General features: G+C 41.6%; 3 protein-coding genes across 3 annotated transcripts; 2 read left to right on the top strand and 1 right to left on the bottom strand.

Annotated features, from left to right (window-relative positions):
* Window positions 1-2,262: 2,262 nt before the first annotated feature.
* On the bottom strand, window positions 2,263-5,673 carry LOC105049442 (actin-2). The gene is made up of 5 exons (XM_010929080.3): window positions 5,487-5,673; window positions 3,918-3,988; window positions 3,428-3,821; window positions 2,729-3,342; window positions 2,263-2,496 (listed from the first exon to the last, which is right to left on the bottom strand). The coding sequence occupies exons 2-5, from the start codon at window positions 3,975-3,977 to the stop codon at window positions 2,431-2,433; spliced, it is 1,134 nt and encodes a 377-aa protein (XP_010927382.1). The 5' UTR covers window positions 3,978-3,988; window positions 5,487-5,673; the 3' UTR covers window positions 2,263-2,430.
* A 5,390-nt stretch (window positions 5,674-11,063) lies between these two features.
* Window positions 11,064-13,626, top strand: LOC105049441 (abscisic acid 8'-hydroxylase 3). The gene is given in 10 exon segments (XM_010929079.4): window positions 11,064-11,187; window positions 11,190-11,271; window positions 11,370-11,688; window positions 11,772-11,924; window positions 12,162-12,425; window positions 12,506-12,592; window positions 12,664-12,742; window positions 12,827-12,933; window positions 13,018-13,136; window positions 13,224-13,626. Coding segments are annotated over 10 exon segments (1,434 nt in total). The 3' UTR covers window positions 13,324-13,626.
* Window positions 13,627-16,228: 2,602 nt separating this feature from the next.
* Window positions 16,229-24,290, top strand: LOC105049496 (SKP1-interacting partner 15-like). Its single transcript, XM_010929153.4, is given in 3 exon segments — window positions 16,229-17,023; window positions 17,026-17,781; window positions 23,863-24,290. Coding segments are annotated over 2 exon segments (1,236 nt in total). The 5' UTR covers window positions 16,229-16,527; the 3' UTR covers window positions 17,766-17,781; window positions 23,863-24,290.
* Window positions 24,291-24,942: the final 652 nt, after the last annotated feature.

Here is a 24,942-nt window from a genome sequence, read left to right as displayed (position 1 = left end):
GATGGACCCTCCGGAGTAGAGAAAGCTCTGCCCGCGACGACCGAGAAATCGCCCGGACAGAGTTTCCCCAGCAAATGGCAAATGTGGGTCAGGGTCCGGGAGGTCCTATATATATAGGGCCGACCGACGGCCGAGATGCTCCCGCGCCGACCAAGCCCTCCAGATGCGCGACGCGTGGCGCCTGCCGATTGGCTAAAGATTCGGCGCGCATCGCCCCGGGACGCCCGCACCGCCCGCATTAAATGCCGGAGCGGGCGCCGGCCAACCACCTTGACACGCGGCGCGCGGGGTTGGCTCCGCAGTCGGCCGCCCGCGCCGGTCCGCGTTCCCGATGGGACGCCTCACCCACGATCGCGCCGAATAATCCGATCGACTGACGCCGTATCGTCCGGCACCCGATCTTCTGACACCGACGTGACGGCTGGCGACGACAAGACGCGGTGTCCGGCACCGGACGCCGGCGCGACTTCTGGCATCGACTAGACGTTCGGATCTCTCGGGGTTCGTGAGGTGTCAGACAACGGATCAGCCGGCGGTACGGTCGGATCTGCACATGCGACAAATCCACTCCCAGTCGTCCGGTCCTGCTACCCGAATGTAGGCACGGCCAGCTCTCCACCCGACTTAGGAGTGGAGGGGGCAACTGTTGGGGGATACCGACCGACCGACCGACCGACTATCGGAGGGACCGACCTCGGGGCCCCGACCGACCGACCGACCATCGGAGGGCCCGACCGGCTAGCGGCCCGACCGACTAACCGACGGCCCGACGAACGACTCCGACTGGCCGATCGTAAGTCGGCGGCAGGCCAACGGACGCCATCAGCGGCTAACCACGGCCGTCCCACGGTCTATTCCCGACCGACTGAACCCAGAGGTCCGGTCGCCGACCCACTTGAAGCTCGCCGACCGCGGAGGAGCCCGACGCCACTCTGATGGCCACCGACCTTGGGTCGGCCGACTCCACCAACCGCCGTACGGCCGCCAGACGTTGTCAGCTCTGACACGGACACGCGGCACAGTTACCTAGGGGTATTGTCCCGCCGAGAGCCGGGTCAACCCTGGTGATTAGACGGCTACACGGCGACATGATGTTTTCACGGCGGCTCTGACAGCCTACAGTGAGTTGACAGTTCCTCACTTGTCCGCGCCATTAATGACGGCGCCATACCGCGCTCCACTATATATACCGGGGAAGGCAACAGTGCAAAAGGTCGATCCGCCCGTCTCTCCCACATACGCAGGCTCGCTCCTCTCTCTTTCTCCCTCTCAGAGCTCTCTGTCTGCATTTTACTGTTGCCCAATCACCTCTCTGACTTGACCATCGGAGGGTCCCCGCCGGAGCCACCTCCGGTCAGTGCGGACTTCCTTTTGCAGGTGCACGCTCCCCGACGATCGGACGACGAGGCGATTGGCCGCAACAGTCACCAACAGCTCCCCTGCTAATTCTCAGCGCCTCCTGTACCCTCCTACATGGCTGCCTTCCATTGTGTACTCTTTCTGTTCCCTTTTCATGCTTTCCATGTCAAACGACATCCCCTAACAAGGCTGACCCACCTAGCATCACCGTCCGTTATCAAACTTCTCAATGCTTAAAAGCTTAACTTCAGCAATGCGTAAAAGCTTAGGCGAAAAGGGATTAAACAAATAAAGATATAATTCCCGTTAATATCCAACTTTCCGATTGTTCACCACCAGAGAAGAGTTAGCTGACCTTTGGATCTCAGACTGATAGTTTAAATGCAAAGATATACTTGTAAGACAAGCTTTTGTGGTTGGTGACCATGCTTATGCCAATTTCTTTTTTTTCCCCCCCCTTTTTTTGAAGTTTGAAGCACACTCATATGAAAAAAGAGGACTTTACAAGTGATGCTTTAATGTGTGAAATCCATCTCAATGTCTCAATTTTGCACATAGAGGGCAAGCAAAAGTTATCATCACGATTTAAAAGTTCAAACAACGTTCTACAAAGAAATCTAAAAAGAAAAAGAAAAAAGAGTTCAAACGGCATAACAAGGTGATAAGAAATGACCAGCAAACACGACCGTAAATATACAAGATAAAGTTTATCCGTCTCAAGACGAGACAAAATCAAATTTTCTCACACAGTATGGTACCAACAAATCAAATAAAACAAACAACATTCCAACTGCTATGACTATTCCATGAACCAAGCCAAAATCCAAGGAGACCGACCTTACAATCTACGATATTGATGACATGGATAAGAAGAGAAAGAGCCTACTCTTCTTTCCTTTGAAAAAAAAAAAAAAAAAATAAAGCCTTTTTCACTCCACCAATGGCTGGCAAAATTCACACACGACTCGAGAAAATACTGCCATATTACGAGGAAAGCCACAGCTCAACATAGCAATCCTACATGACTTAGGACTCAAAAACTGCCTGGAAATGACTCACCCACCCTGGAACTCAGAAGCACTTCCGATGCACGATTGCAGGACCACATTCGTCATACTCTTCCTTCGAAATCCACATCTGTGAATTTTAACACAAAGTCAGGTAATGACCGAGCTGCTAGTCAGACATCAGCAGCAATTACTTAACATAAAAAATCTGTAATTGCTTAACATAAAAAATCTGTAATCGGAACTTTATTATCGAAAGAAAAGTAGATGGGTGATGCATCTGAAGTTCTCGTGTTTATTGAGACAACTACCACGCTTAATATAATGACCCTATGAAAGGAAGCTGCTAATAAGCATCTTACCTGCTGGAAGGTGCTGAGGGATGCAAGGATGGAACCACCAATCCAAACGGAATACTTCCGTTCAGGTGGGGCAACAACTTTGATCTTCATGCTGCTTGGAGCAAGGGCCGAGATTTCCTTGCTCATCCGATCAGCAATACCAGGGAACATGGTGGATCCACCACTGAGCACGATGTTACCATACAAGTCCTTCCTGATATCCACATCGCACTTCATGATGGAATTGTAGGTGGTTTCATGGATACCCGCAGCTTCCATACCAATCAGGGATGGCTGGAAGAGAACCTCAGGGCACCTGAACCTCTCTGCCCCGATGGTGATGACCTGCCCATCCGGCAGCTCATAACTCTTTTCCACACTGGAGCTGCTCTTGGCAGTCTCTAACTCCTGCTCATAATCGAGGGCAACATAACCAAGCTTCTCCTTTATGTCCCTAACAATTTCACGTTCTGCAGTAGTGGTGAAAGAATAGCCTCTCTCGGTAAGTATCTTCATCAAAGCATCAGTGAGATCGCGGCCAGCAAGATCCAAACGAAGGATGGCATGAGGAAGGGCAAATCCCTCATAAATTGGGACTGTGTGTGTCACACCATCACCAGAGTCGAGCACGATACCTGTTTAGAAGAGTGTAACCAATTCAGTTAGCATGCATATGGATATAAAGGATTCGATTCAGACCAAACTCATGCTGTTGCATACCAGTTGTACGACCACTGGCGTATAGTGAAAGAACGGCTTGAATTGCAACATACATGGCCGGTACATTGAATGTTTCAAACATGATTTGCGTCATCTTCTCTCTGTTCGCCTTGGGGTTGAGAGGGGCTTCAGTGAGAAGCACAGGGTGCTCCTCAGGGGCAACACGGAGCTCATTGTAGAAAGTGTGATGCCAGATCTTCTCCATGTCATCCCAGTTAGTAACAATACCATGCTCAATGGGGTATTTCAAGGTGAGGATACCTCTTTTAGACTGGGCCTCATCACCAACATATGCATCCTTTTGGCCCATGCCAACCATGACACCAGTGTGACGAGGTCGGCCTACAATGCTGGGAAATACTGCCCTAGGTGCATCATCACCAGCAAATCCAGCCTGTGACATAGGACAGTCAACAAACATAAACATCGTCAATCAGAGATTGTCGAAAACAAGTGCTGCGGACTTTAGCAGATATATGCGATATCTGACCTTGACCATTCCGGTACCATTGTCACATACAAGAGGTTGGATATCCTCGGCCTCAGCCATTTTCTAAAGTTCTGCCAATAAAAGAAAAGCAGGTCATTTATCTTAAACAGTAGCCCTGCTCATGATAACTAACATCTTCAGTTTCAACTTTTAAACTCTCGATTTCTGCAACAAAGATTCTAGCAGTGCTGTGAATCATCGCAAAGACAGGAGTGGTGGCAAAATTCGTAATTCTAGTTGTTATGAATGCTCCAGAATGCATATATAACTATGTTAAAAAGGGATTTCTATTTTCCCTGATAAAGATGATAAAACTGACATCTTTTTGCAGTCTCATGGTTTCAAGTGCTGGGCTTACCAGATCAGTGCCAGCACACACCAGCATGGCACCTGTTTAACTCTTTCTTCAATTTTTACTTAAGAGGGTTCATATTTATAATTCCTCCATCCTTTCCTTTTTTAAATTTCAGTGAACTGCGGCGTGGGTGCTGCCATGCGCATACCATGCCAGCAGGCGAGCAGTACATCTATTGGCACCAATACCTAAAATCTTCTAAAGCATTACAAAATTTGGTCCTTATTTTTCATTTAGTAATCAGTGTTCTTTCATATTACTAGGCATGGGAAACCCAGTGGAAGCGATTACGAGACGAAAAAACTCAAAACACATCAAAAATGGCCGCTTTGCATTTAGTTTGACATGGTATAGGGCAAGAACAAGAAAGCTATCAGTTTTTGATGGACTAACGTTCGTTCTATCCATCACCTGTCCATTATAACTATTAAGTCAGGAGATTCTATGAGCCACTAAAATTATATTCTTTTTTTAGAAAAAAAAAATGAAAGAAAAACCTTGGCAAAATAAACCAAACAACAAGAATGTAAAACTTTCCTTAACTAAGAAAGCACGACGCAGAAAGAATTCACTGATTACCAAGTCAGCTGTTGCATATTTCTTCACAATAAAATTGCTAGAAAAAAGTTAGGAGGAAAAACCATAATTACAGTCCAAAGGTGGGAAATCGTAACTATCTAACATAATAGCTTAGTGTATCAATGAAAAATTTCACACGCATGCATAAAAGAAGATAAGTTACTGCCAGATCAAGCCACCAAAACATCCAACATATCATCAAAGCATGTAAAATTGAAAACAACAAGAAAAGATTAAAAAAGAATCTAAAAATATCAAAAACCTCTTCCCTACGCTGATCAGGACATCAAAATATATCATGCTCTACTTGCAACGAAAAATCTTATAGATCTAACTTCCAATCACCCTAAACGAGAAAAAAAGCTAAAGAAATCCTGGATCCAATCATACACCCCAAAAACAAACAGAATCCCCCACTCTAGAGCCCAAAAGGACAACAAAGCCAGAAGCTCCTCTTAGACCCCGACAAACCATCATACTGTGGTCCACAATTCACAGATCTCCCAACAGAACCCGCACCATGATCGCCGATCACCGACCAAACCCTCAAAATCGACAGATCAACTCAAATCCACGCATACAATCAGGAGATCGGGATCACAAAGACATCAAGAAGAAGTGGAAAAGCTTCTTACCCTTCTTCGAGTAAAAGAGACGAACAGATCGAGGCCGGGCTTCCCTTCCGCTTCCTCCGCTTTCGAAACACGGAGAAGAGAGGAGAGACTTCAGAGAACCAGAGCACGGAGGCGAAAGAGAGGAATAGCGGTAGAAGAGAGGAAAAGGTCTGATGTATAGTGGGCTACTTCAAGTTTGAAAATAGATGCGCCCATCGTCCGCCTGACAGGTGGATTTAATATTGTTGAAGCCACTGTGTTTAGCGGCAGCTGGAGTGATGGTGCGTACGTGGCGAACAATGATGGCGCTGATGATGGTTTTTTCCGTGTTTGGTGTGATGGGCGGAGGAGATGAAGCGGTCATCGAGGGGGAAGGAATCATTCGTACCACGAGGGAGGAAAAGCGGCAGGGAATGACCTGGACCGTTGAAGGTAGACCGTCGGATGGTCCGAGTTCCACATTAGCCGTCGGATGAAAACTTTCGGTGGTTGTCGGAACTCGGAACACGTCAGCATGGGGGAGAAAGGCATGCTGGTCGGCATCAGCAGGCGTGCCCTCACGCCAACCAACAACCGCTGGCGGCCCGGAGGAGTTCGGCTCCGCTCGGCTCGGTTCAGCCGGCGCCGAAAATGTTTAGATGTTTCGAGTCCCCCAGGAGCAGTTTTTTTTTTTTTTTTTGATGATGTAACTCTAAATTCCTGATTTTTTTTAATTACTGTTTTTAGTAATCCACCTAGTTAAGTTTACATGTTTAGAGAATACAAGGAGGCTTGTCAATCGGATTGATCAGCCTGAGCACGGTTTGAGCTAGGGTTAGAAATGACTCAAGCTAGTCCAAAATTTATTGGGCCGAGTTGTCTATGGATCGGGAAACAAACTAGGCCCGAACAGTATCAAGTCATGTTTGGGCTTAAATATAATTTTTTTTTTTTTTTAAGATCAAGCTCGAATATACCTTTGATTTGGTCTTGAGTCAACCCGGGTTAGTCTTACCCAAGTACTTAGGTTTAGTATATTCATCAGATTTAAAACTTAAGGGCTAAAGCTTAAGTTAGGCTTAAGTTGATTTCATTCAGTTGAGATGGTCTGACCAATATAATTGGAAATGATTTTTCTTCTATTAAAGAGTTAATAAAATTTCAAATCAAAATATCTGTCCATAAGCTTGGGGGCTGGAGCCTAGGGTTCTCAATTTTTTTTCTCCATCTCCGGCACTAGTCAACTACTCCAAAGTCCAATCTAATAGTCTCTTATCACCATTCATCAGTCGCTGATCATCGATGTGCTCTAAAGATTGTCTGTCATCACTTCATCGGTTACTGGTCATCAATCTTAAGCCATCATTTCCTAAGATACTATGATTTCTCTCCAGTCCTCTCAATCTCTTTCATCTTCATTTTGATCATGATTGGCCCCTCACCTCCACTCGGCTCAAGGCCCATCCTAACTGCCCCCTTTGCTACTTTGTCTGTCGTTGCAAGGTCTCCATCAAGAACACCACCCTCTTCAAGTACTCCACCAGCTTCATATTCTTATTCCCCCTTCTGACGAGAAGATTTGTGAAAATATCTTAAGCTCTTCATCAAGATGTAGCTCGGTGACAATAGTAGCCACCATGGCTCCTCAAGATTTAGCACCAGAAGTAGCTTTTGGAAGATGGAATGGAAGAAGGAGAAGCCAAATTTGTCGATTTTGGAAGAAACGAATGATGGCGGCGGATGGTTCTACCACAACTTCAAGCATTGAATTATAGTATAGGATGTGGTGTGCAAGAGTAGATGGAGTAACGTGAATTCCTTACATTTCATCTTTTTGAACACGACATGCTGAGCTTGGCTTAGAGTGAGAGATTTTTGGGTCTAGATTCGAATGTGAATTCCAATTTCAAATCGAATCCAAATGAGAAGCATTCCATGAACCAGAGCATATTGAAGATTAAGGAGAAGATAGAGAAGAAGAGGTTGCTAGAGAGTATGCGAGCTTAATGAATCAGGGCTAGCCCAATTGAATTCGAACTATATTAAGGCTTGAGTTTTTTAAAAAATTCAGACTTAAGCTAGACCCAAAGCTCGAAAATATATTTCAGGTTGGGCTCTGATAGGACATAACTCCGCCCAGTTCCAGTCCTAGTTTGAGCAAAGCTTGAATGTATGTATATTTATATATACATATTAATATCACAAATGTTGCAAATTATTTATATAACCATTGTAATTTATTAGTTCTTATATCTAATAAAATATTGATGTGGACTTGAACCAATAGAAATCAAGTTTTAATTAAGCTATAATTTTAAGTTCAAACTACACTTAGTTTAATATCAAATTGTTTTTAATGCAAATTAGGCTTATTAATCTGATTCGTAAGCCTCTTGTCCAACATGGATCCAAATTGAGCTAGAATTGAGCTCAAAATGATGGTAATATCAAGTTTGATCTAAGAGCTGTCAAACTAAGCTTGATTGGACCAAAGCAACACAAAGAGTCCCTATCTGTTATAAAATTAACTATTTTCTATAAAATCTGGATGGAAGAATCACCTTCAAAAATCTTAATATATATATATATATATATTTTGGCAACAGAAATGCAATGCATGTGATAGAAAAGCTCGGATGATTATGATTTCATCTGTGAACTATTTTACCCTATATCTAGGCTATAATTACTTTATATCTGGGTATATACGGGCTGTAGAACCCAGTTTGTTTATCATATAAGGTGTGACACCATCAATTGTTTTAAACCAGTAAAATCTTACGGTTGAACATCTTCTGTCAAATACTGAGCGACATAGGTGGACCTGGACAACAATTCCGTTCAAGTCCATGTATGTGAAATCTCATATTGGAACGGCTTTTGGGGCCTGGGTTCCATAGCAATCTGAACTGCATGTGCTAAACACCAAATTTAAATGAGGTTTCTTGCTTATGCTTCTCCATTCAGTTATATACCCATATATTATACATCAAAATTAATATTAATATGGTTTGAATTTGAATATCTTTTATGGACTCGAACTATGATCCAATCTGAAAAGCCGCGTTGCGACCTGAATGAAATATTTAGGAAGCCTGTGATGGTAGCGGAGGCATGGGGGATGGAGCCCACCACTGACCTCATTGGGGGTGCGGAGGGCAACACCCCCACAGTACGGATCAATATAATATTGTACTTTCTGCCAATCTCGACAGTTTTGTGAGAGAGTTTGGGAAATCAAATTGCGGCTAGGGTTTGGAGAGTTCTTGAGTGATTGTATCTCTCTTTTCATCATAGTGGAATTTTTCTCTCGTGTCTTGTCCGTGACATAGGCTTTTCAGCCGAACCACGTAAATCCTGTGTTTGTTTTTTCTTCTCTTCTCTATTTTGTATGATTCTATGAATCTGTGTGTACTCTATATTTGTGCTTGCTGTAACAATTAACTAACAAACATTTTTGGGTTTCTTACGGCTCTGAGTGAGGAGCTGAGATAAGTAATTCAGCAGCTCAAGATAGCAATAGGAGAAGTCTCAAAGGTTAATGGCGATACGTTCAACAGAGAAATTCAGCAGTTGGTGCCACCATATATGTCTCTTTTTTGGATGACAGGGGAGGCAGGTGAACTGCCAGTATGTTTTTATTGAATAGTATAATTACAGAAAGTGTACAGAAGGAAAAAGTGAAAGAAGGTCCAAGCTATAGAAGATCAAAAAAGAAAGAGTCTAGCCATCATTTAAGATGCTAGAAAATCAAAAAGAAAGTTAAGTACTTGCATTTAAGTTCCAGCTGAAACTTGAAGTGAACAGAGGATAAGAGGAAGAGCAAGCAGCAATACAGGTGTGGGCTAAGATACAGATCATAGTCCAAGCTTTAACATGAAGAGACGGCTCCAACCAAAGATAGCAGATTGTTCCAAGCCTTCTCATGACCATCGGCCGAACTTTTTGAGGAGAGATTCTCTCAAGATTTAAATGTATGTAAAATTTTCTGAAGCACTGAGTAGATACAGCATGTCTTTCTAAGAAATAATCTTTTATTTTTCTCTTTCCAAATTCCCCAAAATAAGGCTGCAAGGAGCTGGTCAGTAGCCTTCCTAATAGAAAGGTCAAAAGAAGATTTTCTCCAGCTAGTCCAAGCATCAAGCAAGTTGGAAGGTTGACTCCAAATCTTTAGCTGAACTTTTAGAGCTGTCCAAATGCTGCGAGAGAAAGGACGCTTAATTAGTAGATACCATATATCTCTCATCCACAGTAGTTTGCCTAATCAAACTCTCAGCAGTTCCATGGGTCTCAGCCATCTTTTAATATCCAATCGTTCAATGCACGGACCCCATCAGATCCCATGGATTTCATTGTAGATGGAAACCATAAACCTCTCTAGTACTTGCTTGATATGCTTCTAAATAGAAGATGAACGAAGTGGTGTAGAGGCTAAATTAATGTGTACATGTGCATGCATTAGCATAACTTTTTGTATCATCAGACCGGATATTTTTGCTCAGAGATTAACAACTGTGTACCTTTAAGATGTTGGAGAAAGTAAGAATACTCGAGAATAATTTTAGGAAACTTTAGCTGCGGCACTTTGAAATGATCGGATATATTGGTGAGTGCAGCTTGTGCCATAAACTTCAAATTGACTAAACCTATGCAGATTGCACTTAATAGTTGACATGATGGAATTGTTTCTTGTCATGCTTCTCTTTTTTGAAAATCAGTTTATTAACTATCCTCACAGAATTGGATAGACATGTTCGGAGATTATTGGCACTGTTTCCATGCATCATCCTTGGTTCCACAGTTGTGGACAAGCTATGAACTACATATAAATGATGAACCTTCTCTTGTAGTGTCCTGCTTTACTGCTGGCAAAAGGCATGTGGTTATTGTTTCCTTCGACACAATAACTTGAATACTGCTGTCTGATAGCAAATGGCCACAGCTGTGCATCGCTTATGTTCTTGATCATATTGTCTTGCCATCATCACATAGTAATGGCAATCATCTTCATCTGCTGGCCTTCAAACAATCCTTTTGTATTTAGCAAGTTGGACATATTCAGGCTTTGTTCCTATGACGCATAGAAGTTGTAGCCATTGGTGTCTTAAATACCATTCCAGTCAACTTCAAAAGCAGACAGATCAAATGGAAACAAATGAATATCCCAAAGACAACTTGTGGGAATATCCCAATGACCCAAACTCAAATAATCCAATAGAATGATATCAAGATAGACTCTTAGATACCAAGAAGAATAGCTACAAAATGAATATTCATTCCCTGAGGCATCATCGGTTATAAGAAACAAATGTAATTTGGATAACCATGTTTAAAAAGACAATTTAAATAAGAAAGAAAAGAGAAACTCCAAATTCAATAAGCTTTGAATTTCTCAATTGACTACCAAATGCTTCTGTCCTTGGATGAAACCTCCATGGGCATTATGCCTCTTTCTCATCAAAAAAAATTCGAAAATTGGCACATCATCTGCAGAATGACAGAAGCAATTATAAAAGGATATGCTCAGAAGCAAAGGGAACAAAATACCTAGAGATCGTATCATATATAACTTTGGTTGCCTGAGGGTGTTATTTTTCTCTGCAGTTTTAGTGTATAGAGATGGACTTGAGCAGCCTACAGATCCTTGTGCTTCTCTCCATACTCATAGTTTCAGGATTCATATGGTTGCACTCATGGGCATCCACAAGCCAGATGAGAAGAATCCCAGGCTGCTTGGGTTGGCCTTCATAGGAGAGACATTCTCTTTTATCTCAGAATTTTCGAGCGCTTCGGGAATATACAGCTTCGTGCATAAGAGACAGCAAATGTTAGCATCGAACTCTAAATCTTGCAGAACTGAGTATACTCTTTAAACATTAATTTGAAATGATTTTTTCAGCACTAAATTCTGCTTCCTTCTTTCAGGTATGGAAAAGTGTTCAAAACAAGAGTCTTGGGGAGGCTTACTGTCTTCATGACAGGAAGAGAAGCTAGCAAGATATTGCTGTCTGGAAAAGATGGAATGGTGAGCTTGAACCTGTTCTATACAGGGCAGCAGGTGCTAGGCCCCACAAGCTTGCTTACAACCAGTGGCGAAGAGCACAAGCGGCTCCGACGACTGATCGCCGAGCCCCTATCGATAGATGCACTCAAGAAATACCTTCAATTCATTGATGATCTGGCCATCAAGACACTGGATGGATGGGCTGGGAGAAGAGTCTTTGTGCTAGAGGAGGCTTCTATTGTGTGTGAAGATACTGCTGATGCAATTTTGTTGAGGCTTGTTATGAGTTTTCGCTAATCTTCTACTGCTTAAATGATCTGCAGTTCACACTCAAGGTGATAGCCCATATGATAATGAGCTTGGAACCATATGGAGAAGAGCAAGAGAAGTTTCGCGCCAACTTCAAGCTTATATCATCCTCCTTTGCATCCTTGCCTTTCAAGATCCCGGGGTGCGCATTCCACCGTGGTCTCGAGGTGATGTCCCCAACATGTTCCCTGGAAAAATTATATAACACATCATGATTTCGCCGAACTCGATCAATCATGAGAAGTCCGGTGTTATCGAAATAGGCGCAGATCATGTTTTTCTCTGTGGCTTCCTCATGAATTTGTTTTCATCAGTCTGAAAAGAAGCAAATGCTTTGAAATCAATCTAAGATGATACCTCAGTGAACAAATAAAATGCTTTCTAATGGTGCTCAAATGGAACAGGCTCGGAACCGGATGTATGCAATGCTGGACTCTATAATCTCCAAGAGAAGGGATGGAAAGGATGTTCACCATGATTTCCTGCAGACACTCCTAAGAAAGCATAGCAAAGAAGAAACAGATGATGATTCAGATAAACTCACGGATGCACAACTCAAGGACAATATCTTAACTCTGCTTGTTGCAGGGCATGACACCACGACCGCAGCTCTCACATGGCTTATCAAATTTCTAGGAGAAAACCCCGATGTTCTTCAAAATCTCAGGGTAATGATGAGCTCAATAACCTGAAACTATTCCATCCATCAGTTCACAATCAGTGCTAGCAGCTGACACCATATTGGCAGGAAGAGCATATAGGAATTCAAGAAAGAAGACATGGTAGTTCGCATCTTACCTGGTCCGAAGTCAACAACATGCCTTATACCATCAAGGTAAAATGGTCACATCGAGTTCTCTAATACATGGATTCTAGTTTTCTTATCTGGAATATTGTGAAGGCCAGGTAATAAGTGAAACACTTCGAAAAGCCACCATCTTACCTTGGTTCTCAAGAAAAGCAGCCCAGGATTTTAGCATCGACGGTCAGAAGCTGAAAACTTAACATTCCAATTCCCTCTCTGAAAACAAATTGCTGAAGCTAACACCAAATTACTTGGACCATGCAGGTTGTGACATTAAGAAAGGTTGGTCGGTGAATCTGGATGTAGTCTCCATTCACCATGATCCAGATGTCTTCCCCAACCCTGAGAAGTTCGATCCATCCAGGTTTGATGTAAGTTTAAATTTCTTCATGATAGCCTACAGCTTAATATATTGGAGTTGGCGTAAAATGACTCATCATCTTGTGTTGTTGCAGAATCCATTAAAACCATTCAGCTTCTTGGGGTTTGGCAGTGGACCACGGATGTGCCCGGGAATAAACTTGGCCAAGCTGGAGATTTGCGTTTTTCTCCATCATCTTACTTGCAGATTCAAGTAAACTGAGAAGAAGTGATGGAGAACTTTGTTTTTTTTTTCGTTTTTTCGTTTTACGTTAAGCTGACATGCACCTTTGTGTCGTAGGTGGAGGCCTCTATGTGAAGATAACTCGGTCCGTCCAACGCTTGTTCGCATGCCCAAGAACAATTACCCTGTCATTGTCGAGCCACTGGAGACGTCGTAAGGTCCAAGCAAAGCGGTAGAAAGGGTTGAGATCAACTGGTAAAGGCTCTGATGTGGTACATTTGGCAAGAAAGAAATGCTTCGGTTTCTTCCATTCTCCACGAAGTTGCGCAGTCCTTTTCTTTGTGGGGCAAGTTCGTGCTCCAGAAAAGCTTTGGATAGTCGCAAAGCTATTGCTCTTAGTTTTCTTCCATCCTCATCTACTCCTACTCTCTTGTGCCATCCTCTGTAATTTATCTATCTTTCAATAAAATTCTTGGGGAAGTTTGTCACTTCCTCCATGATTCCTCAAAGAAAAAAAAAAAAGGAAAAAAGAAAATACTTTTTTACAGCCATTCTTCCATCTCTATTGTTACCAATAATACAATTAATCTCAGCATAGTCAGCCACAAAATAGGCCACATGCTAATGCATTAGACCTTACGTGGAACACAAGCTCAGATTTTTCTTCCCGTTTTGCTACAATGCGAAGATTTGAGTGTTTCTTCGCCAATTCATTCAACAAATTGACAACATTTTTTTTAGAGGGGTGACATTGGACATCACAACAACACCAGCAACCTTGCTCTCACAAGCAAGCTGCAGTCACCAGACAAATTCCTCCTCCTCTGAACTCTCAAAAACTCAATTAATGAGATAAATTGACCAACTGACAAGAAATGCTGTCTAAAACGTCTTCAGATCATAATTTTTAATGTCTCTTCCACTATTTGTTCTTCTGCAATTCCAAAGGCAAGCAAACCAATGTTCCAACTCAAGCTGTCTGGAATCGATATCATGCATATTTGCTCTCATTATAGCCCTTATTTCAAAGTTATTTGGAAGGTTAAGGTACCTGCAAAAAAAAAAAAAACTGTGTTTATATGGCTTGCACCCAAGGATGGGCTGCACACTCGAGAGCTTTCGGCAAGAAAAGGTTGGACGGTGAAATCAGGATGCCTTCTTTGTGTAGGTGGCGTGGAATATACAACTCATATCTTCATGGGATGTCCCTTTTACAAAATCTATATGCTTCTATTATAAGATGCCTGCGGTTGAGTGGGCTACCTTCCAACCTTTATGCCCTTGGACATCTTCAAGGTCGAAGAAAATTCGCAAGAACTTTAAAAAGGGTTGGGATCAACTGTTAATGGCACTGTTGTGAGCAATTCAACATTTTTCCGAGAAGAAGTTCTTCCCCTTGGGTGGTTCATTTTCTATATGCTACGCCATCATGCTCTTTGGGTGGTCATGCTATGCTTGCAACATCACTTTTCCCTTGGTGGTAAATCTTTCCTAGTTATACTGGTTGCTTTGTGTTCTCCACATCCCCATGTAATTATACCATCAAAATAGTTTATCTTAACAAAGTTTGGGGAAAGTCCCTCACTTCCTCCATTTTCTATCAAAAAAAAAAAAAAAAGAAAAAAGAAAATAGAAAAACACACACGCACACACAAAGGCTGCTGATAGAGATTAGAAATCTCCCAACCGGCTTAGAGCTCCTAACTGAATCCCAATAGTCAAAAGGCATTAGCCATAGAAGAAACATGCATAGGTGGAATGAAAATGACCTCTATGACCCATTTACCTGATACCAAATACCTACAGTGGCCTTACACTGTTTTGCAGAAGAGCCTGCCCTTGAATTGTCGTGCATACAAAATATGGAGTATACCCTCATAAATTGTGAACTTATTAGCAACACGATTCCTCCATGCAGTTGCACAGAACTACATGCCGAGTTACCGTTACATATATATATATATATGAAAGCACAGCCATTTTAAAGATATTTTCACGACATTTTATTCCATTATATCTGAGAAACTTATGGTGTCAAATGGTCTTAGCAATGTATAACATCCTCATATGCCAAGGTAACTAGTTTTGCAACGAGATTTCCAGCATTTGGTCAGTCGTTGTACCTTGCCCGGGAAAATGACCCCATGATATAAGGATCAATGCTGTAGTCTTCAACCCTGCAACTTGTCGCATGTCCAATGCCACTGCATACCCAATGTTGTGAAACGTGACTTGACCACCAACCTCGACTGTTGACCAGGGGGATTTCTTGGCATCCCACGCCATCTCACAAGAAATTTGGCAAACTTGATGACTCGTTCCTATGAACCGGATTCTAACAATGCATCTATATTGGTTATCATTCTAATATTCGAACCACCGGCAATAATTTTTTTTAATTTCTGATCCCTCTAAAGTATATGGACGTGCGATCGTGATGGATGGGGAGGGACCAAAAATTAAAAAGTTAGCACACAGTCCCCCATCATTGCACAGAAAGAAGAGACCATACGTTTAAAATGCCAGAAAAAAAAGCATGCATGATAAACATTAAATATAATTAAGAACTTTATAAAATTTAAAATTATAAAAAATATTATAATAATAATAATTATTTTTTTATTTATATAAAATTAAAAAAATATATTCCTATCAAATAAATTGGGCATCTACCAAACCAATATACATATCTAAATAAATTAATATATAATTTTACATATAATATTCATCGATGTACAATATACAATTAAATAATATATATTTAATAAATTAATTATATAATAATTTAATATATATTTTTAAATAAATTAATATATAATTTTTAAAATATTATATTTATTATTTTGAAAATAAAAAAAATATATCATACATATAATTTTTTTTTATTATAAAACCAAGCGGCTCTATGAATAAAAAAATTTTAATTTTTGAGCTTCTACTTCAGGGTGGGTATCACATGAAGCCGGTCCCATTTTTTATCCCCTTGTGCCCGCCCTGTATGACTTTGTTCAAAGGGAATACCCGGCTGTCGACACGCAGGCAAACCGCGTGGCTATGTTCTTTAGCGAACAAACCAACTATATCGTTTCCACCCACAACACAGACGCCCCCGATCGACCCACACCCGCACCTTCAGCCATGTTCGGGATGGGTGCTGCAGACGGGTCACTTTGCAAAGCATTTTACATTTTTTTTTTTGGATAATCTCACCTCACGGTAACCACACATCAAATCGTTCTCTCTAGCCATCAGAGAAAATCGGTCATCCAACGGTCCACATAAAACAGATCAGGAGGGCAACTCCGTAAATCTAGCCTCGGTCGACTGCCCCTTGAACACACCTCACCAACCAGTTTTCTAGCCTTTCTTCCCACCACCAACAGCAGTAGCGGAGGAGACTCGGAGACTCCCCCGGGCGGCGATGCCCCTGAGTCACTTGCTCCGCGTGTCTGACGCCCCGCCACCGGCGGCGGCGGAGGCTGAGGAGGAGGAGCCGGGTTCTCCGTCGGTGAGCCCCCCCATCCTGGTCCTCCCGCCGGACGCCCTCTACAATGTCCTCGGCCGCCTCCCCCTCCGCCAGGCTATCGCCTGCCGCCCCGTGTGCCGCCTCTTCTGCGACGCCCTCTCATGCCCGCCCTTCCTCGCTGCCCTACCGCCGCTTCGCCTCCTCGCCCTCCGCCACCCCCGCGCCGCCTCACCCGCTCCCTCCCTCCACGCCTTCGACCCCGCCGTCGGCCACTGGCTCCGCCTCCCGCTCTCTTTCCTTCCTTTCCCCTCCTCCTCCCCCGTCACGGCCTCCTCCTCCCTCCTCTACCTCTGGGCCGACACCTCTCCTGCCTCCTCCACCGCCGGCGACCTTAAGAACGCCAGGTCCCTTGTCCTCTGCAACCCGCTCGCCCGGTCCTACCGCCTCCTCCCCCACTCGGCTCCGCGTGGTCACGCCACGGCACCGTCCTCGCCGGCCCCGGCGGCGCCGCCCTCGTCCTCACAGAGCTCGCCGCCCTCGCCTACGCCCCCGGGGCCGACCGGTGGCTCAAGTTCTCCCTCAACCTCCCATCGAAGCCCCGGAGCCCGATTCTGATGGGCGGCACGGTCTACACCCTCTGCGACGTCGGAACGCCATGGCGGAGCCAGTGGAAGCTCTTCTCCTGCGGTCTTCGCGACCTCGGTGGGCCCCGCGGGTGGGCCCCGATCGAGCGGCACGAGTGGGGGGACGTGTTCGACATCCTGAAGCGGCCCCGGCTGATCCCCGGGGCGGGGAGCGGGCAGATCCTGATGATCGGAGGGCTGCGGTCGTCGTTCGCGCTCGACGCGCCGTGCTCGACGGTCCTGATCTTGAGGCTGGATCTGGCTACGCTGGAGTGGGATGAGGCCGGCAGGATGCCGCCGGAGATGTACCGGTGCTTCGGCGGCGGCAGCGGCGTAGGGCCGGGGCCGTTGGGTGTGGCGGCGGCGGCGGCTGCTGTGGGGAATAACAAGGTGAAGGTGTTCGGCGGGGATGGGAGGGTCTGGTTCTCGGGGAAGAGGGTGAGGGGAAAACTGGCGATGTGGGAGGAGGAGGCCATTGGTGGGTGGAGGTGGGTGGATGGTGTTCCAGGTTACAATGAAGGGGTGTACAGAGGATTCGTGTTCGATGCTGGATTCACTGCCATGCCCTGAACCGATCATGAAACTGGTTCGTTGTTGTTTACTGATTCCCCCTAGATTTTAATCCAAGTTCAGGCTTTTGTTTGATGTCAACGCTGTGTTGGTCATTATATATCAAAATTGGGGATGCTCTTGTATATCTAATCTTTCCGCGAAAACAAACTTAAGACTGTGGCAATTAAGTTTGAGGAACATGTTTCAAATTTGTTTGACTGATGCAATTAGTTCTTGCAATTTTAGTTGGATTAACATTAGTATGTTGAACATTTTACCCGTTTATTAAATGTATCCAGTAGATATTTATATACATAAATGTTGGGTCTTTTTATTCTTTCTCTTCCAAGGTTAAAGCTTCTCTTTGTTATGCCATCAAGCCATGCAGCTAGTTGAGTAATCTCTTAATTAAAAAAACTTATTCAAATCATGTAAATGCAAAAATTAAATGAGAATGGAAAGTTTTCTAACATTGTCGATGCTTATTTTGGAGCATAGTAGTTGGAAAAATCTACCTAGGATGACTTAACTGATTCAGAAACTCCTTGGAAGCTTGACATCGCGCATGCAACTAAGTGCTTCTTTACATTAAGTGTTTTAATACGTTTGCTTCCCACTCTTGCACTTGTGCTGATATCTGCTTTTGATTTTGGCAACTAAGATTTCGAGAATGGAACTAATTTCTTTATATACAAAGGGAAGATGTTACAGGTTGCCACTTATTCTTGGTAGGTAGTGTATAAAAATGTTTAAGAGTCAAGAAGATAAAAAAAGGATTATCCTATCCTGTTAATTTGTTTCTCATGAACTGACAACAGTTGATGCCAATTGGATGTATGCAATCTTGAACTAAAAACTTCACTTTTAGGAAACTAATATACATTGGCCTTTAATAAGAAGTGAAGCCATAGAATGCTAAAATTAAGGGATTGTTTGATTGCCGGCTAATTTTATTAAAACATATATTCATAAAATATGATTCTCTGTAAAGAAATATTTTATAAAAAATAGGAAAAACCTGTTTTTATAAAACCCAATTATGACTTGTCAGTTTTGGCCAAACACATATCATGGATAACAACCAGATAACTTTTTTTGTAAAACTCATTCTTTTTGATTTTTTATATACATGTTAGATAAAACTTATCAACCAAACAGCCCATAAAAGTGGGAAATAATTTACACGAAGAAGGGTACAAAAAGCTTCAGTGAGACATGTAAAATTTGCCACTCCATTTGTTACATAATGGATGTGAGCAAAATTTATATTGTTAATCAAGGCAGGTGAGATATCTAGACTTGGCCAACAGGCACAGGGTTTTCCAAATCTGGAATTTTGCAAAGATAAAAGTGGATCTATTTGTGTAAATTCACTAATGATTTAATTGATCAAGCCTTTGCATTGTGGTTTTTGGTTTTATAACAAATAAAAATTTTGTATTGTCAATATGACAATAAAGTTCATACATGCCATATGTTGAGTACAAATGCTGATGGTGTTTGTCGATGTTAAAATATATGTATTGGCATTAAGATCCCTTGTTGAGATCATTGTGAATGGCAACATAGAACAATGTACAATAACATGACCTTAGTGTTCGCCAAGAATCTCTCTCATTTATTGACAAAAAATCAGGGGTGGCTGCTCCTAATTTACAAGCCAGTAGACATGTCATCTTTAGCTTCAATTATCTTGTTTACCAACCCAGGATATCCATAATCATCAAGTCTTATCCCAGCCATTTGGGTTGGCAACGCTTGCCCTGAACTTTGCCCAAAAATGTGGTGATTTAATGTTTGATTGCCATTCATTTGTTTTGTCTTTTTTTTTTTTTTTTTTAAAAAAAAGAACCCCAAATATGAAATTGATCTCAATTTGTTCATAGGCTATATATATGATTAATATTTGTGGTGCAAATATATATGTTATTATTGGGACATTCTGTTTTATGAAGCATCTTGTTGGCACAGTATTTTGCTTTCCTAATGAGAAGTTTACTTCCAACTTTATCAGAAGCGGGGGGGGGGGGGGAATAGCTATAATTGTGATAAAAGATGAATGGATGTCCGATATCTGTACTTTGGATAAATTAAAGGAGCATTCAACAATGTGTTGAAGTGCCTGAAGTTGCAGTGGAAGAGTCAACGAGCCATAGTTTTCCATCACATAATGTAAATGAGTTTAGATGGACTGAGGTTGTTGTATCGTGGAAATTACAATTAAAATATTTGTGTCCAATTTTCTTTGTTCTATCTCATTTGGAAAACCATCTGATATTGATTTGACCTGCCAAATCTTTGTCTGTTATATTAATTGATGTGCTATCATGTCACATTTATGAATTGGTTTGGGAGGACTTAGATGTGCAATTAAAATGCACGTACTGACATTTCTGATATGTCTGTATGTTATGTTTCGGAATTAAAAAGAAAGTATCTTATATGGTCAAATCTTATGACCTCTTGAGTTTCTTATACATGATCTTTTACTCACAAAAAGAGCCTCATGATCTACTGCCTGATATTTTAAACTTATCTATTTGATCATGTACTGTTAGAATTTATGAATTGATGTTGTGTTTAGAAGAATGCATAAGCCAATAGCCATAACTTGTCATAGTGATTGTAAATGAATTATCGATGAGTATGGAATTACTCCAGGGGGTTACTTTCTGCTGTTGCTCTAGGTTAGTGCTGTGCAAATATGGATACAAAGGTCCATTTGATGAAAATATCAGGTTTCTTAAGGTATTTCTAGGTGCTGTCTAGAAGTTGGAGCAAAAAGGGGATTTTGCAAATAGATTACTTAAGGTTTGATCTTGTATATCTGATGCCAAAGACAGCAACTAGACGAATAACAGGTGCTTCATGTCAAAGATCGAGCAAAGGTTTCTATAGAAAATAGTGGTTAAACTCATGACAAGTGCAATCAAGCAATAATCTGCTGTGAAAGTGAGTAATAAAACAATAAAAGTGGGCCGAGTGGAACCGTACATCTAGATAGATAGGAATTATAGTGATGGTGTTTGCAAAAAAAAAAAAGAAGAAAAAAGAAATTGTGCAATCAGCAAGCAAACAAACAAATAAACAAGTGATTAAATAAATAATAAGAGGGGGAGTAAAGAAAAAGGAGGATGTAGTAAAAGAAAAGTAATGAGAAAGTAAGAAGAGTAATAGAGAGAAAAGAAGGAAAGATAAGGCACTGGGTGGTTGTTCGTGAAGAAGCCCAATCGTTTTTCTCAATCATCCTAAAACTGCTTCTCAGTTCATAATAGGAAAATATAAATTTTAAAATAAAACTAGACTACCTATTTTTGCAATGCTCAAAAATGGTTGCAGGTCACTTATGAAGCTTGTGGGGGGGGGAGAGATGGAACCTTGTGAATGTCCAAGAGTGGGGTGTCCATTGGTCCTGCCCCTTTCCTCTTTACCTCCTTAATGGTTGGTCCAATAAGGGCTCCAGCATTTAAGTGACTAGTCTGATGTGGCCTTTTAACACAGGGCATTGACACAATGCATATTTACCCTTGCATACATGCAAGTATATCCCATACGGACTGTATATATTAATTTTCTAGCTAGTTATCATCCATGTATTAGTGGATATAAGTACTCCATGGATATATTGGTTTAAATGTCAATTCAATGCACATGCATATTCTAATTTCTAACCACTTCTACGGACCCTCTGCCTTTGCCACCATTCTTTCTCCATGTCTTTCAAGAAAGAGCACTCCAATGGAGCTTAGAAATAGAGATGGAGACCGGAGAGAGAAGAGAGCAATGGTCGCTGGGCTGTGGCATGTTCTTGCGCTTGGGGGATCGATGCGGTATTAAGCACCGAAAAATTTAACAATGGCAAGCAAGTTTGATGCTTTCAGATTCGGTGGCTGATCCATTTGAATCTGGGAATGAGGAGAGTTATGGGTTGTAAATAAAGATATTTGACTAAGCAATGGCACCAACGTTAGGGTTGGATTGTGCAAGTTGTTATTGATAGGAGACTTTTGAAACCTAATGATTTGATAGGATGTAGTTGTTATTTTTTTTCTAAAAGGAAACTCTGTTAAGTTAATGTGGAATATTCCTTGAGAGAGATGATATATTTTTTTGTTTTAAAATAGATAGGCAGTAATCAAGTTTAGTGCCTAAATTGTGTCTTCAGGAGTGGATGAGAGGCACAGCGCATCCTGACTTTGATCTTTGGGATTTTCTGCTGTTAAAGAAATAGTTGGAAAGGTAGGAATGTTATGTGAGATTAGAGTGTTGCAAAATTAGTGTTTTCTTTGGTGAGTTGTACTTTAGTGTTTTATAATGACTAAAACTCTTCATTAATTGGGAGAGTTGGGATGTGGGTGGGCCATGTATAGGGTGGATTCAAATGAGGGGCCTAACATGCATATGATGTCTTTTATTGAAGCCAACCTTAATGTTCCCTTAGTTTATATCTTGTTTCCTTTGATTTACAATTGGTTTTTGATGTTGATTTCCAGGTTAAATTTGTGTGTGCATGCGTGCGTGCGTGTATAATCATTTTTTAAATCAACCATTCAGGGCATCTGCAAAAGTAGCCCCACCTTCCATCCAAGGTAGTTCCCCAGCCATCTGCATACTGCAACTGCCTTTAGAAACAAATAACAATACAGGTTTTTCCATTGGATTGAGCCACAATACTACCAACACATGGCTCTGCTTTTAGATATGACGTGAAGTTACTTCTATCACCAATTGGTTTTCTACCTGTGTTCACCTTTGAATATCCTCCTAAATTAACCAAGTGGTAGGTTTTTGAACATGTACCACTATCACTCCACCCTGTCATCTTCTTTCACTAAAAGAGAAGCAGCAAAATGTATCAAAAGAAAATTGCCCTCAATATATGGTTCTGTAGTTTTTAGTGAAGCTTCAAAAACAAAAGTCTGCCAGGAATGTCCTAATTCAATATTCAAAGCCTCCAATCTCTTCTATAGAATGCATGTTTTATGGAGCATGCTGGGGACTGCAGACAACTTCATCTCAATATCATTTCATTTGTTCCTTAACTTCCTATGTTCATGTATTTCATTATTTTAACTAACTTGGTTACTTTTTCCAAAACAATTACTTGCTTTTGTTTTTTCTTTCTTCAAATTTTTCTTGTTTCTGATGCATTGTTTCTGTCACAAAATTAAGGTTACATATGCAACAATAATTACCTGTGGTAGATTAGATAGGATCATGTGATTATTACAGTTTGTAGCATAATAAAATTGTTCATTTTTCTTTGAAAATCCCTCTTTGTAAAGATTTTGTAGCAACAGTGAAAGCCAAAGAACATGAGGGACACACTAGTTCCCGAACCGATTGACCTATCTTTCCAATCAGGTTGAGACACTGCTTCCGAATCCATTGATTCCCAATCCATAATATTCTAACTATTATCAGGATTTCGTGGTGAAAGACATTGACATGCTTTATAGAACCTGAGGAGAAAACCAAATGTTCAAAATATCTCTAGTTTCTTGTTTTCTGATAATAATTTAAGATCAAGGTTAATGGCTATATTTAACTGTGATAATGATGCTACTGTGAGTTACAGCTCAACAAAGTATAAGGTAGTTTGTGGAGTTGCATCAATTTAAAGCAGCCGTTAATGTATCTGATCTGACCAGCAAACCAACTGCTGATGCCGTCTATCTGTCAGGAAAAGTATCTAGGTGCTTCTTTTACATACGTTTCCATATGGCAAAATCTCTCACAAAATAGTACTCATAAAGTTATATTTCAACAGAATCACGTAGCATGAAGAAACTTAAGATTCTTATTATGCAAATCGACATGCTATACTATTAATGAATAGTCCAGATTCAGCTGCTTTTTTTAATTCTATTTTTTTTGCAATAATATATTTAAAATTTTGATTGTTGGAGAATCTAGAAGTAGGAAAGCAGTCAGCTATCATACCTTCAAGGGAAGCCTTGTGTTTCTATCATGGCATCTTAGTATTGTTTCTTTTTTTTTGGGTAAAATAGTATCCTTTGTTATTTGCCGTATAATCTGTGTCCATTTTGGATGATATTAAGACTTGGTCAAAGCCGTGACAAAGTATTCTGAATTTTTATCTGTGGTATGTTAGATGACAGAGATTTGTTTGACCGCAAGATTTAACCTCTAGGAAATGGTTGTGAGATCCTAGTCAAGACCGACAAACCCCCACCCCTTCTCACCCTTCTTCATTGAAGTTCTGCTCTGTGTGAGTAGGGTATTTCATCAACCCGACTCCAGCTCCATGGAAGCCCTCTCTAGCCATATTGCTTATTTATATTGAAACAAACATGAGGAAGCAGGAACAGCACATGAAAGATCTGAGATGGACAAAGCAGCAATTGCATCAGGAACGAGCCATTGCAGGAGGTGATGTGGCAGTTCTTTTGCCTTCTCATAGCTTTAGCTCACATGAAACTTATTGATGTTCTGCATGATAATTACTTGAGACTGATGATAGTGGAGATAAACAGTCATATCATATAAGTTAATATAATGGTCTGTGTTTGTATTATTTTCTTTTACGGTTCAGTGAACTTAAAGCATATGCTTAGATCTGGGGAAAAGACTGTCTGGTCTGGTAAACCCAGTGGCCCAATGTCAGTTGTTGGAAGAATAAATGACAGGTGACGTAAATTTGCACGCCCTAGATTTGGCGCTTGCATAACCAAATTCCATTGTCTGTGATTGGTGTCACTGTCATCTGGAGGTGCTAACCTCTTCATATTTGTTCAGGCTCAGCCAATGTATCATTAATAATCTAAGAAGTGATTTTTGGCAGGCAATTATATTGTTTCGACAGCAACGGTCCTGTAATCCTTGCAATAGTTCACAGTCTAAATTCTTCTACTGTAACATGATTGTGGAATAATCTTTCCGGGGCCTCTGATGGGAAGACATAGGAGGGGGGAACAACAAACATAATCGCTTCCCATTCTGGCTTAATCCATGCAATCTCCTAAGTTGGTTCTAAGTAAAATAATTGACCCACCTCATTCACCAACACTATTGGGGTAGATATTATATGTTGATGGCAGGCAGCCTGATTGGTGTTAGGGAATCTTCTTGCCTTTTGCATACAGTCAATCCATCTATTAAGCGTATGCTTGAATGACACTTGGCACCTGCTCTCTTGGTGGTAGCTGCAGGTTGAGGGGTCTAATGGGCAATG

Source organism: Elaeis guineensis, chromosome 8, assembly GCF_000442705.2.
Source record: "Elaeis guineensis isolate ETL-2024a chromosome 8, EG11, whole genome shotgun sequence".
Lineage (NCBI taxonomy): Eukaryota > Viridiplantae > Streptophyta > Magnoliopsida > Arecales > Arecaceae > Elaeis > Elaeis guineensis.
This window is presented reverse-complemented; position numbering and strand designations above follow the sequence as displayed.